This window comes from Paralichthys olivaceus, chromosome 18, assembly GCF_024713975.1.
Source record: "Paralichthys olivaceus isolate ysfri-2021 chromosome 18, ASM2471397v2, whole genome shotgun sequence".
NCBI classification, from domain to species: Eukaryota; Metazoa; Chordata; class Actinopteri; order Pleuronectiformes; family Paralichthyidae; genus Paralichthys; species Paralichthys olivaceus.
In genome coordinates this window covers 18,981,612-18,995,848 of record NC_091110.1, presented here as the reverse complement: position 1 = coordinate 18,995,848, position 14,237 = coordinate 18,981,612, and the positions used below count along the sequence as shown (strand labels likewise).

Below are 14,237 nucleotides of genomic sequence, written 5' to 3'. Positions count from 1 at the left end.
GGACGTTTCATTTTCATCAACAACTCCCATGATCCCACGCTGCTTCACGACGTCATCAAACTAGGTATGTTGTTATTGTTTTGATTGAGAGACCCCTGGTGGCCAAAGCTTCATGATGTACGAAGTAGATTGTTTTTGTTTTTGTGGGAATTTGAACCTTTGTTATTTTTATTGTAGTTTTTAATTGTGTATCTTTCACGACGTAACGCAGTTTTACAAATAAACGTCACTGACCTCACAGCGTCTCTGTGGTGAGGCGTCTGATGTCAGGTGGTAGAGACGATGATGATGATGATGATGATGAAGATGATGATCCTCACAGATGAGGTAACGTCATGTTCGTCTCTCACAGACTTTATTTCCTCTCTTGATGGAAGACGTTGTTTGTTACATCTGTTTTTTCATCGCAGCAAACAAACAAACTCACAAACAAACAAACTCACAAACAAACAAACTCACAAACAAACAAACAAACTCAGCTTCTTAGCGATTAGCTCAGTAACTCCTCTGTGTCTCTGTCTCCTCCCATGCTTCCTGCTTCCCTCCACCTGCAGCCCCACTTCCTGTTTCCTCCACTTCCTGCTTCCCTCCACCTGCAGCCCCACTTCCTGTTTCCTCCGCTTCCCGCTTCCCTCCACCTGCAGTTCCACTTCCTGGTTAGCGCCCGCGACGCCCCGCCTACAACCGACGATTTGTTGTTCACCCGGTGCGTTCACGTGCTCCTCGGAAAGTTGAGTTCGTGAGCTCTGAGGTCAGAATGTGGCTTAAACCCGGAGTCTGTGAACAACACGTGTTGTATTTACGTGTTTAAAGTTTAAACGACATCTTGACTTTACAATATTTATACAGTAAGAATCAAACATGTTTGTTTATAATTTAAAACACGTTAATCATAAAAAACGTCTGTGTCACGTTCGGTGCTTGTGAAGGATGAACAGTTTGAAAGTGACAAAGTTTAACATTCGACAAGTTCACGTTAAAACTAAATCAGTTACGTAAAAATACGTCAACATGATAAAAACAAGCCGTTCAAAGCTTCTGTGTGACGAGTGGATTTGTCCTTGCAGCTGAAACTAGACAAACTTTTCTTTATCATTTGTTCTTTTCTCCTGGAATCTTCTCGGACCTATTATTTATAATATAATTTGACAGACACATTCAGCCGGAGGAGACTCTGAAGGCCACATTCGTTTTCTTTTATTACAGACTAAATAATGTTGTCTCTGGATTTTATCTGAATTTCTGAGGCTGCAGGTTTTCATGAGCGGAAACTTTTAAAACTACAATTCACTCTGTGAAGCTCCGAAAATTCAGAGGGTTCTTCATTTTCTGTTTCCCCCAAAGTTTTCTGGAAATCAGTTTGTGTGGATGTGATCCAGCACAAAAATAAACGGCAGTGGACGTTAACGAAAAATAAAAATTAACAGATTAAAAACCGCTAAAATCTTTTTCTCCATTTATATTTCAAGGGCGTGTGTTGGTCTCAGGAGAACTCTCAAGGATATTTTACTGATTAGATTCTCCCTGTTTTATTTCCAGTGTGTTTCAGTGTTTTGTGACTCTCTTAACTTTGCGGAGGAGCAACATCACACAACCGGAGTCCAGAGGAGATAGAAGAAGATTCCATTCACCAGCAGGAGGTCACGACTCCTCCGAGGCAGAAACCTGTATTTCACTCTTTAGCTTCACTTTATTGCCGTCGATGAAGCAGCTTGTTCGTTACATCCGACCAAAGAGCAGCGTGCTCTTGACCTTTTACTGAAAGTTTCACGACAGCGCTCCGTGTAAATTGCTTCGGTGAAAAAAAAACGTGTTGGTGGAGGGTGGCGAAGCGGAGGAGAAGAGCGGGATGAGAAAAACAAGAAGAGGCAGAGCGGGGCGAGGAGCAAAAGAGCGCGTGAGACGGAGTTTTCTTGGCAGAGCTCCAGAAGCGCTGCACATTCCCGCAAGATTAATTGAAGCTGTTTCTGTTTTTGTTTGTTCAGCCTGCGAAATACCTCCAGATTACAGAGAAACAGCTGTTCACCCACTTCCCCCGGACTGTGTGATTATGCACCGAGTGACAACCAAGACAAACACGTGGCGCTCGCTCGAGCCGCCGTCACGCCTCCTCCATGTTCTTTTCATTTCACAAACTGTCACTCATGTACATTCCGCGTTAATAAAACAACACCAGACACAGTCATTACAACGACAAAGAAATATTTATTAAATCATTTTTGTTGTTTTGCTTATCTTGTTAGTCATAGCTGCTCCGACACGTGTATTTACAAAGAAATGGCCTTTTTGTAGAAAAGTCTAGTGAGGGACTGAGCAGGAAACAGACAGCAGAAGAGTCTCGATGAGTAACAGCAGAGGACGGAGCTCGTATAGGCACAAGGTACAAGTACTACCATGTCAAAAGAAAAGTGCAGCGCTGTGGCACGTCCAGGTCTCGTTAGGCTGATAAAACATCGCGTGGCTAAAATAACAAAACGTTTCCCAACGCTGACAAAAGCACACGTCCCTTTTCAGGCGGGTGGAGAGAAGCTTCAGGCGACATGGAACCAACCCATGTGAAGAATCCTCCTCCTTTGAGCACGCGTTCAAAAAAACTCTGATATTCGATGTGGAAAACACGTTTTCTTTCATCCGCACACAAACACATCGAGCGTTTACGCGGCTGGAGGGGAGCCGAGCGAGAGGCCGTAACGAACGTGCGCCTCGAAGACGACGACAAGATGAACAAGAGCAGATTTTTTTTTTTTTTCTTTTTCAAATAAAGGAGATTTTTCCCGTTCCCTTTCTTTCTTCTCTTTGATCCGTGATCGCAGCCCGACCACGCTCGCACTGACACACGCGCCCACAGGGGGGCGCCATTACGATGCGGTATTTTTTTTCTCTATTTCATATAAAAGACATACAAAATGAATTAAAGCATTTTTTTATATCAAACGTTGACTTTTTTTTTCTTGCTAACAACATTAATGTGTCAGTTAAATCGTTCCTTGAAAAGAGGTGTGAAAAAAGGGGAAGTATCTAAAATCGTATGTTACAACGGGCTAATTGCTGGATACACAGTATCCACGAAAACAAACTGATCGGGGGCTTTGACGTTGTGGCGACGACTCCAGTGACAGTGGACTTTTATTGTGAAATGTACGGAGGCTGAAAGGTGTCAGGAGGAAAATAGTTTTTTTACATTTTAATCCCTCAAATTAAAAATCATTCCCTGATAATCAACATGCTGAAAACACATAAAATTCATACCCTCAACATGCTTCATCTCCTAATCGTAAGTTTAACGTCATCACCGGAAGTTATTTTCTCTTTCAGCTGAGATTTAATGTTTTTAAAAATATTTGTATTTAATATTATTTCAGAAATATCAGAGATTCCGGTCGTTATTATTTTAAACTCATTGACTTGAGGTCGACCGTCTCACAGATGTTGTGTTAAATTGTGTAATAACTTCTCTAGGACGTTTTTAAAAATGTCTGACTCTGATGACATCACAATGACATCATCAGGGTGCAGCAACCTGGCGATTGATCTCGCTGACACCAAGAAGTTTCGCTAGTTTTAGGGCCACTGTCGAGAGAAGCACACTTCTAGGAAATAACTTTTATTCTTATGATGTTGAATATTTTAATAGAATAGATTTACAGCTTTCTTCTTATATTATTTTTATTGTAAAATTACAACTTTTCTCTCTTGATATTTCCACTTCACAGGTTTGACTTCATTATATTTTCACTTTCTTCTTCAACTTATTATTATCATCATTATTATTATTGAAACTTAAACTTTGTTCTCCTCGTTCTCACGGTAAACTTCAACGTTATCCCACTGATATGATTTTAACAGAAGAGACTCATGATATCAAAGCGAAGGTTTAATCTCGGTCTCAGGCGTTTCCTCGCGGAGTGACCCTAAACCGCTTTGCACAGTGAAATGAGCCGGAGCTACACGTGTCGTGTTTCACACTAGCAGGGCTGTGGTTGTATTTGGCAGTGAGTGCATGTGAAGGTAACAGTGCTGCATCTGGTCTTTAAAAAAAAAAAAAAAAAACACGCATAAGAAGGAGAACACGAGTATTGATCGGAGCAGGAGAACCACAGAGCTCCGTGTTCCTCCTCCTCTTTCCCCCTCTCGGGTCTCGGTTTCACTCCGTCCCGGGGAGAACCGGACACCTCGCTCTGTCTATCCCATCTCTCCCTCCCTCGCCGGTCGATTTTTTTCATCCCAGAAATAACCGGCGCGAGGTTGCCCCCGGTGTCTTTACCGTGCAGACGCCACTTTACATGGCATCAAAGAACGCAACCCCACACGCACACACTGCCGCCACCTGCTCTGCAGCCCGCTCGCCGTCTCACGGAAACATCTTCAGCTGCAGGAAACTTGTGCTGCTTCGCTGGAGGAGGAGAAACCCCCCTCCGTTAAAAAAACAAAAGACTAAAATCATTTTTTTTTTTTTTTAAACCTCATGTTAATCACGGACACATCCCTGAACTTTGTAGGAAATTCGCCTCTATATACAACAGTTGTGTTATGACAGTGATTCACAAAAGCAATAGTGTAATAGTAAAAACGACATTTGTGACATTCATTAATGACAAAACACAAATATTCTACCACTTCTACACCCTGATGCACATCAGACGTTTTCTTTTTTCTTCCTGGACTTTGTTAAAAAAAATAAAATAAAAAAAAAACTGAAACGATTAAAATCCATCATCAGCAATCGAACGCAGCAGAAACACAAAGCGGACTCGGTGTTTCTGTGTGATTGTATCAAATGAACTTTGTGTAATATGAACTAACTTTAATGGATTAAGTGGTTTTTTTTTTTTTATTGCCTTTCTACTTGTACTTACAGACTAGAACCAGAAACAGAAAAAAGCACGAGGACTTCACAATAAATAGGAAAATACATTTTGCCTGGCAAAAGACCAAATCCACTTCTACGCTCCGTTCAAATATTTTACTGTACACCCGTGTCGGCTGCTACAATTGAATTACGTGATTTATCAAAAAAGAAAAAACAAATACATTAATCGATTCATTAAATCGCCTCTAAACAACCACTAGAAGATGATTAAATTTCTTTTAATTCTTTTTTTTTTTTTTTAACTCTCGACAAGGGTCCTCCACAGCCCGTTTTAACCTGAGAGGAAGGTTAAGTCATCCAACGCCTTGGCAACAGTCTCCTGGCAACAGCATCCTTATTGTGTCGCTCCCGGATCTCCTTTAAAACCTTCTCTGCTTTGATTTAGTCATGTGACATGTTTGGGGGTTGGGGTGGGGGTGGGGGGGGGGGCGATTCAGGTGACGTTTCTGAAAACAAAAGAGTCAAACGTCTGTAAACTCTTGATCCTGCTGTGAACTGATTGTGTTTTAGTGTGTGTGTGTGTGTGTGTGTGTTTAAAAGCGTGTGCGTGTGCTTCTCTTGGACACAGATACATGTGGAATATCTGCAAACTGTGAACAGCAGCAAGGCGAACAGGTAAGAGACTCTTTCGGCTCGGGGGGTGCAACCACCTCGGCACTCAGGAGCCGGAAAATCAGGAATCGAACTAGTTGGCATTTTCCAAAAGTCAAAAAACAACAACAGCTTCGGCGTCGAAGTCCCGTCGTCTCTCGTTTCACCGAGAGAGACCGTCAGTGTTTCTTTATCTACTTATTTATTTATTTTTCGTTTCGTTTTTTCGAAAAGTGCTCCTTCAGGGGGGAGGGGTTGGAGGGTTGGGCGGCCTGTGGTCCAATCAGGACAGTCAATTCCTGGAGAGGGGGAGGGTTGGGGGTGGGCGGTTGACGATTCCTCAGACCAGGTGCTATAAAGACAAGATGGCAGCCAGGAGTATGAGGGCGGAGCTGAGAAGGAGGACAGAAGTGTGGCGTCGTCCAGCAGAGTTGACGTCCCTCCGGGCCGGCTCCGGCGACTCGTGACTGATGCCGTCTGAGGAGAAGGAGGAGGAGGAGAAGGAGGAGGAGACGGTCGTTAACAGAGAAAACAGCTGACGAGTGTTAACGAGCGCAGGTAAACATCTGCGTTCACAACGAGGCTGAAGAATCAACGAGCAGCAGCTTCTTATTAATCACGTGTCATAGACTGTGAATGAAGACGTCTCCACTTCCTCCCACCGACCACAACTGAAACCACATGATCCACCCCCCCCCCCCGAGGCACACGGAGCTGCACGGTCTATTATTTATTATTTGTGACATAATTTACTGAATGAACTGAATTCTTGGTTTGTGATTCAACAAACTGTTTTGTGACATTTTGACAGCCGACCTTTAAAGTGTCGTTCTTTTTTAACTCGATTGTTAAACTGAAGAAACGACTTCATCAATCACCGAGTCATGAAGAGGAAACAAAAGAAAATTCAAGAGGAAATGAAAAATATAAAATACAGCGACAGTTATTGTACATTTTAATCTTTAACACACACAGACACCATTATCTTATTATCTTCCCACCCACCTCTGGGTTCTAGTGAGTTGTGGTTGTTTTCGTCAAAGTCGACCCCTTCCTGAACGGTCCCGGAGTTTTTCACACAATTGTCTGAAAACAAAGAGCAGATGTGAAGATTAGTCGAACGTCCCCATGTCTCATCACAGGCTGGTGCACGAGGAAGAGTGGACGGAGCAGACACAACAGTCTGTGACTCACTCTGAGGCCTGACGAAGACTTTCAGTCGAAGGCAGCTCCTCCTCCCCTTGTCGTCGGTGATGGAGGCTGTGGAGAAACGGGAGCGCCACACGTTACGACACTTTGTCATTTCGAAACCCCGAACGTGATCTAATCTACGGCTGCGTCATTAAACAGTGAAATGAATGGAACCATTTTGTTTCTCAACAATGAAATCATGACTCTGCTGTAACATTTGAAACAAACCAACAACAAAAGTCACTTCCACATTTTCAAACACGTACAATATAAATAAAACTGCTTCAAATGTTCTTTGTAAACCAAAGAGACGAAGTCTGACTCCAGTTTGTGAAGTGTTCAGGTCGACGGTCTCCCTCTTCACCTGAGAACGCTGCACTCGGAAATCTACCTTCACTCAGACTCTGCGGCAGAAACGTACAATCCGAGAAGGTCGATGGTTTCCTCATCACAGGTACTCCTCACTTAGCTCCTTTAATCACAGTCTGAAGGGCTGCGTCTCCACTTCCCTCTCGTCCTGATGTAAAAGCGTTTATGCTCCACATTTTACGACACGAAGCCGCTCAATGTCACCCTCATATTTCACAAGTCGGCCACAGGCGCTCGTTTCTGCAGATGTCGTTCTCACCTGCAGAATCTCATTTCCTCTGTTTCCTGATTGTGAAAGACAAAGATTAAAAAACATCGTCCTTTTTTTTTTTCGGGGGGGGGGGGGGGGTTGTTGTGATTGTTTTGCATAACTAACAAAACGAATTCGTTTTGCAGCGGAGCTGGGGACCAGGAGAGCCGAGGACGTCTCCAGCTGTGACGGACGACTCAGCTTCTGTCTTCACTTTTGTAAAAGAACATTTTTATGTTATGTCTGGTCTTATCTTCATCCTGCAAAAGATTTTCTCTAACTCTCTTCCTCTTGTGCATTGATACTCTGACCTCTCCTGCCGCCTGCCAAGTCTCTAACACACACACACACACAAGCGTATGTGTGTTTGGATATGCTCGACCGTGTGTTGGGTATACGTGCACGTATGTGGCTGTGGTTTCCTGAGTATGTGCATCTGTGCACGGACGTGTCCACAGTTTGTCCGCACACACTCTTCAATCCTTTCAGCCAGACGCTCCGTGTGATGGATTCTGGCCCCGGCGGTGGATTCCGGATAAAAGTAAACCATGTCAGTGTTTCCACTGTCTCTCATTTCAAAAGGCACTCTATCAGATGGCGTGCGGCTGCGAGCGGAGATAAAAATCATCTCTAAAACTCCACCAGCAGAGGGGGGAAATAAACGAGAGAGGAACAGTGTCAGTCACGTTGCTTCTGTCTGTGTCAGCGGGTATCGAGTAACTTACCTCACCCCCCCCCCCCCCCCATCAGAGGCTGGAACTCACTGACTCTGTCTCTGAACTCCACTGGACAAAACTGCTCTATCTGCATCGTCCCCGGTGTCCCTGTCCTTATCGCTCTTTAACTACTTCATTAAAAAGTCGACCTCCGCTCTCCTGCATGTGGACGAGCAGCTACCTCAAGAAAATAGAGAGAAATAATTGTCCAGATTCTCCAGTTACCGCTGCAAACAACCAATCTTCTGGTTCTGAACTCTCGATGATTACTTGATCATATTACAATACATTTATCTGCAAAAGTGTCACGAGGCAGAAAAAAATGTCCAATGATCCAACAAAAACATTAAGTCTCTGACGATATAAAACAGAGGAGAGCTGCAGCTTTTCACAGATGTTCACTTCATCATTGCAGCTCTGTGATTCTGAAACTCATATTTACAATTAGTTTTTTAAATCAAAGCTGCAGGTAACCATAGAAACAATGCCAATGCTTCACACGGTCTTGTCAATAGATGGATTTCCTTTTCACAATCAAGCCAAGGACGTTGTTTCCACAACAACAGCTTATACGACAATTTTTATATATTCACGATTCTGTCGTCTGCTGACGTGATTGATGTTCTTATGAAAAATGCTAAATGTCGCTAAAAACAAAATTAGCTCCACAGGTCGACTGACAGCAGGTTAAACTTTAAAGTATTAAGATCAGTTTAAAAAAAACTACTGTTGTAATGCAGCACAAGATAAAAGCACCAGTGCATTCACTCTTTATTAGATTATGTGTCTGTATATCATTAATATAAGCGTCCCTGGTTAAATGCATCATTCATCGCATCATAACGTGATACATTTTCCATGCGAAGCCGCTCGTCTGCTTCTCTATCACCTGACTCAGACCCTGAGGACACGTCCCACACGGAGCTTTGACAGTCTTCATCACACAGCTTTAAACAAACAGTGACAGTGTGAGACGTCTGACCTCAAGCACCATGTGTGTTCCTGCAGTTTCAGAAGAAAACCTTCGTAACGTCCACAGCTCACTGGAGCCGACAGCTGATCCTGCACGCTGGCGCTTTCCTTCCCGGGTTAATGAACATTTACGACTCATTACTTTACTTTATCACTGATTGGTGCAGTTTTAAGCACAATAGCAACTGTTCATGTTGAACACAGTTTAAACTGACTACAACTGCCCGATGGATAAATGTTGAAATCACAGTTATCGGCCATGTTCGTATTGTTTTTTTGCGAATTAAGAACGACTCTGCGAAGACGAAACCAGCTGAGAAAAAAAACCACAGCACGCTGCAGATGATATGAGACTTCTGATTTAATTCTTTCAAACCAAGTAAAGGTGGAAGCCTCAAATATAACACAGTGGCAGTAACAGCAGCTGAAATTTAATCTGGATTTGAAAAGCAACATTAAAAGAAATGAATTTGAAATCCACTGAGAAGAAACCTCAGCCTCCAGGGGAATAAAACCCAGCCGCTCCTGTTTTCCTCTGGTAAGTGATCACGGTGTAAGCAGGATATTGCAGCGTCAAATATCAGCAGACGTCTCTTCGTCTTTATCTGCTTTGATTTTTTTTTTTTTTTTCCGAGGCTGACAACAGGTATTTTAAATAGATCATTTATTTCTGTCCACTGTCTCTTTACTTTCTGATGATTTGGAAGATGTGACACTTTATGGATTTCCGTCCGTCTTTTACTGTAAGAGCGAAAGTTAACGACGTTTCGAAACCAAGGAGCGTTTTTAAAACTTGTCTTATTTAGGCTCTCAAAGTAAACCTAGCAACAGAGCTGCGTTTTAAAAAGAACACGTATGTGTGTGCATGAAGCCTCGTCACCTTTCAAACTTCGTCTTGTTTGTTCTTGTTGCAGCTGTTGCAGAATCTTTTTATTTTTATTTCCCTCCTTTCATCCTTCATCATCCCTCTGTTGCTCTCTCATCTCACACATCACAGATTCCAGCACGCACGCAATTATCCAACTGTCTCTCCTCCTCTCGCTCTCACGTCTGCCTCGGAGGTCAGAGTCTGGGTTTTCTGTCCTCGAGCAACACGGCCGTGCTTCAGCGTGACCGTAACTCCAGCCTGCAACTCTACACTGCCTCGCCACAGCCACGTTAAACCTCGCGGTCACACGCTCGGATCCAGACGCACTGTACACGTTCAGTCATGTGCTGCTGGAAATCGCGATCGCTGCGATCATGCCTTCAGCACCAGCAACACGTTACTGAACACGCCGGGCCTTTAGGCTTTAGTGAGACTGCGAGGTGAATCAGAGAGACTGTGATATTAATACTGTGGGATCTGATGTTTTTCTTGTGATGATCGGTTTTATCTCGGTGAACAAAGCTCTTTCTCTTTGCTTCAGCTGCGAGGAGCTAAAGGGAAACCGGTGCTGTGCTGGCGGGGTTCATGTCATTACCGATGTGAATCAGCGCTGGCCGCACAGAGCGGGACCCGAGCGTTTGAAGCGCGAGGGCTTTGCAGGGAGACAGTCATCCCTCTCACACGGGGAGAGCCAGACTCTCAACTGTCTCCTCTGAAAATTGGATTTCTATCCCCTGAGATTAGGATCAGACTTCCCCAGCTCCACCGCGGCTCTATTAGAAAAACATGCCGGCCTCCGAGGCTACTAGGAGCTCGCAGCGCAGACCTCGTCGTCATCGCGGTGACCTTTGACCTCCCGGGACCAGCCGCAAACACTGATCCGACACCAGGCTTTCCCTCGGGTGTCTGTCTCACTGCCAGACGGACAGGCCGGTAGCCAACTGCAGGTGTCATCTATTTGACGTGGCCCCGCCTTCTGTTCCAACCCCCCCCCTGCCTCGGGCAAATGACAATCACCACGACGGAGGACAAAGGAGCGTCTGTCTTCACCGAGACAAGCAGACATGAACCTCCCTTCTATGTCACTTACATGACCACTTAGCAGATTCCCAAACCATATTATCTGTACAACACAGGTATTAACTGTCAGCTATTGTTGGCTTTGATAAAGAAAGACACTGTTAACACGTAACTTGACTCTGATACCAGCAGCTGATAAAACACAGAGTCCTTCACCGAGGTTCTGGATCTGGATGATGCTGATGGGAAGAAAAACACGGATCCATCTGGGGAAAACATGTTTTTTATGTATTTTCTTACTGCATTAATATACATTTTCCAAGATTCCAAGAAAGAGTGAGTGACGGATGAAATTAACTTTCAGTTAATTAAAGAAAACCGTTTGAAGAGTCCTGTTGTTTGACGGTGGTTGGAACAACTCCAGGTTTGGAAAGACGTCAAACTCGAGTACAAATTATACGAAACTGCGTTATAAAATATCTTGTTCTTTGGAAATGAGAATAGAAAGTAAAAGCCTGCGGGGATAAAAATGTTTTCAGCACAAAACATTCAGTCACCGAGGCCTGAAATTCTAACAACGCGCTAAAGCAAAGGATTAAACTGCAGAAACCTGTTAGAAAATTCAGCTGCACCAATAAACATTTCTTATTAACAATGGATTCAATTACTTTGTAATGTGAGAGGAAGAGAATTATGAACTCTGCAGCTGCTTCACGTCTACAGAGTACTTTAGCCTCTTTTAACAGTTTTGTTTTGTTTAACTTTTTCAGTCCAGAGCGACGAAGCTTCTCTGGTTCGATGTAGTTTTAACCGTCAGGTTAAAGCACAACTCCAAATTAATGCATGTGATCTATTTCTGCACGATGTGTTTACTCTTCAATGTGCAGTAACTATTATCATATGAGTTCATTATACTGTTGTAGTTTCACTTCTACAAAATAAACTTATAGTATTGATATACTTCAGTGTTGACGCACGGAGGATATCCTACCAAATCCTTCATCATAGTAAAAAATACTTCCTGAAGCAGTTCCTCTTTCCAACTACACAACTCTACACAATGAGAGCAAATACTGGTATTATGTTAATCTCCATGAGTAAATGGTCATGGCATGTTCCCTGAGGTGTCTCTTGTTATTTCATACCGTGCTCGGAGCCCGTCTTCTCAGAGGAGGAAAAAACGTGTCCTCTGTGAACAATGATCTGATGGATGTCTCGTCTTCCCTTTCGTTTCACATCAACCACGAGCAACGGAACAAATGAAGTGGAATTAGGCATATTTATGATTTTTCTTATCGGCATCCAGGGGCTGTAAGAACGTCATCTGTTCTCTGGGAAACTACAACTTCCACTAACAGTCACATTTCATGCAGTGAGTCACACAGTCTCAGATCCATCAGAGGGATGTAGTGAAGAGATTTAGACATTTAGATTTGGTTAAACTCGCATCAGGACAATTTCGATGATGTGGACGACATGCAGGTCCCGTCGATACACAAGCTTGATTTTAATACAATCAAATAACTAATTAAAAGGAAATGTATTAACCCTTTGACTTACACCCGTGTGATAAGAACTACCACGATAACTTAAGCGCATAATTTGACTTTTTACTTTGGTCCATTAACATGGAGGAGGCTATTGGGGAGGGGCCATGTCGTCCATACATGTCTGAGATTGGTCCGATGAGCTCATGTGATTTCTTTAAGAATTTAGATTTTAAAAAAGCTTTTCCAAAACACCTGCTCTGAGTCTGGAGGCTGAAAAGCTCTCGACCAAATCTTTTCCCTGGATCTGATATTCTCATGATGTTCCGACTCTCCTTACTTTTGGTTCCTGGTAAAACTTATGAAGTTCCTCTAACCTCAAGTGTCGGTTAAATTCCTCAAATCTACCGTGGAGCTGCCTGTATCTCGGTTAGTCCCTCTCTTCTGCCCCTGCAGGGCACTGACTTCACTTATGAAAACACGACTTCCCAGCTGCTTGTTTTCCCAAGACTTCTCACGAGGAGCAGGACGAGGAGGAGGAGGAGGAGGAGGAAGCTGAGTTCAGCCAGTCAGCAGCAAGAAAAAAAGAGCTTCAGACGAGACCTGACAGTAGATGTTTTGCTCCCTCCGGCTCATGTTTTGGCTCAGCCATCTTTCCAAGGACTTTCAAAACAAAACCCAAACACTGCTGCTGTGTTTTTGAAAGTTTCTGAGATGAAACTGATACCGACGCGCTGATGTAAGACCAGGGTGGAGCTGGGTGTCTCTCACTCATCCTGATATCACACCTGAGCTTCTACATCGATACCGAGGGCGGATCAACGACTAAATAAAAAGAAAAATTCCCATTTGAATAAATCACAAAGTTTTCAAGGCCATTTACAACATTATGGAAAAAAAAAAAAAACTACAATCAATCCTGAAAATACTCCAGGAAGGTAAGTGGATACTCACAGATATAGTAGTACTCTCTACCGGGGCGGAATTCAAACCCTAAGGAGAAGGGGGTGAAGAGCTGAAACTTCTCGGAGAACTTGAGCGGCCCGTTCGGCGACAGAGGCCTGTTGCACTCCCAGCGTTTGAAGCCCTTGGCGGTGTGGTCGCAGGAGCTGTAGCCGTCATAGTTCACCATGTAGAGGACGTAGCGCTCGGCCCGCTCGTCAGCCACCGGGGCGGTGTAGTGCGGACAGTAGACGTCAAGGTAGTCGTTGATGCAGACGTCGATATGATAGTCGCCCCGGTAAAACCTTCAGGAGGAGAGAGAGAGGAGAGGAAAATGAGAACAAATGCAGAGAGAATTGTTTCTAAGTATTTTTGGGGAAATTACAAGTTTTTTTCAGTTTTGGTTAAACTTGACATGACAGTCAGTGACTCCAGATGCTCATTTGGCATAAAGTCCAAAATCAGTGAGGCAAAGACGAAAGTACTGGAAGACATGCGAGGACAAAAATAAACTCCCTGACCCTTAGAAAACTTCCATTGTGATCTTAAACCTGCATGTGTCAGTCAACGCAAACCCACGGGTTCATATTAACAGGTTCTCAGGAATACAACATGGATTTGGAGGTGCATACAAAACAGAATCTATTATTAAAAAACTTTTGTTTTGTGAACTTCCTTCAATGTACAGACCTTGAAATCAAACATTTATATTTTGGTCCTTCAGTTATGTCCTCAGTGAGTCTCAAGTCTCGAGTCCTTATTTCCATGATTAAAAGATCCGCGTGATGCCAAACACATTTCCATCCGTGAGAGTAAAAAGCTGCCAGTGTTTATTAGATGTCTGTGAAGATCGTCAGTCTTCCAGGTGAAAGTATTTCTAAGTACAAAGGTAACTGCACATGTTGAGGATGTTTTTTATGTGACAATGCTTCTTCAGTTCTGTTGTTAGACCTCAGGGTCA

The 14,237-nt window shown here is 43.5% G+C and overlaps 1 protein-coding gene across 1 annotated transcript in view; it reads right to left on the bottom strand.

The window, feature by feature from the left end:
- Positions 1-2,185: 2,185 nt before the first annotated feature.
- LOC109645956 (ephrin-A5b-like) overlaps positions 2,186-14,237 on the bottom strand; it is a 65,854-nt gene continuing 53,802 nt past the window's right edge. Inside the window, exons 2-5 of the mRNA XM_069513842.1 lie at positions 13,289-13,581; positions 6,656-6,721; positions 6,467-6,547; positions 2,186-5,938 (exon numbers count right to left, since the gene is read on the bottom strand). Coding sequence (XP_069369943.1) covers positions 5,814-5,938; positions 6,467-6,547; positions 6,656-6,721; positions 13,289-13,581 — 565 coding nt within the window. The 3' untranslated portion in view covers positions 2,186-5,813. The remainder of the gene's footprint in view (positions 5,939-6,466; positions 6,548-6,655; positions 6,722-13,288; positions 13,582-14,237) is intronic.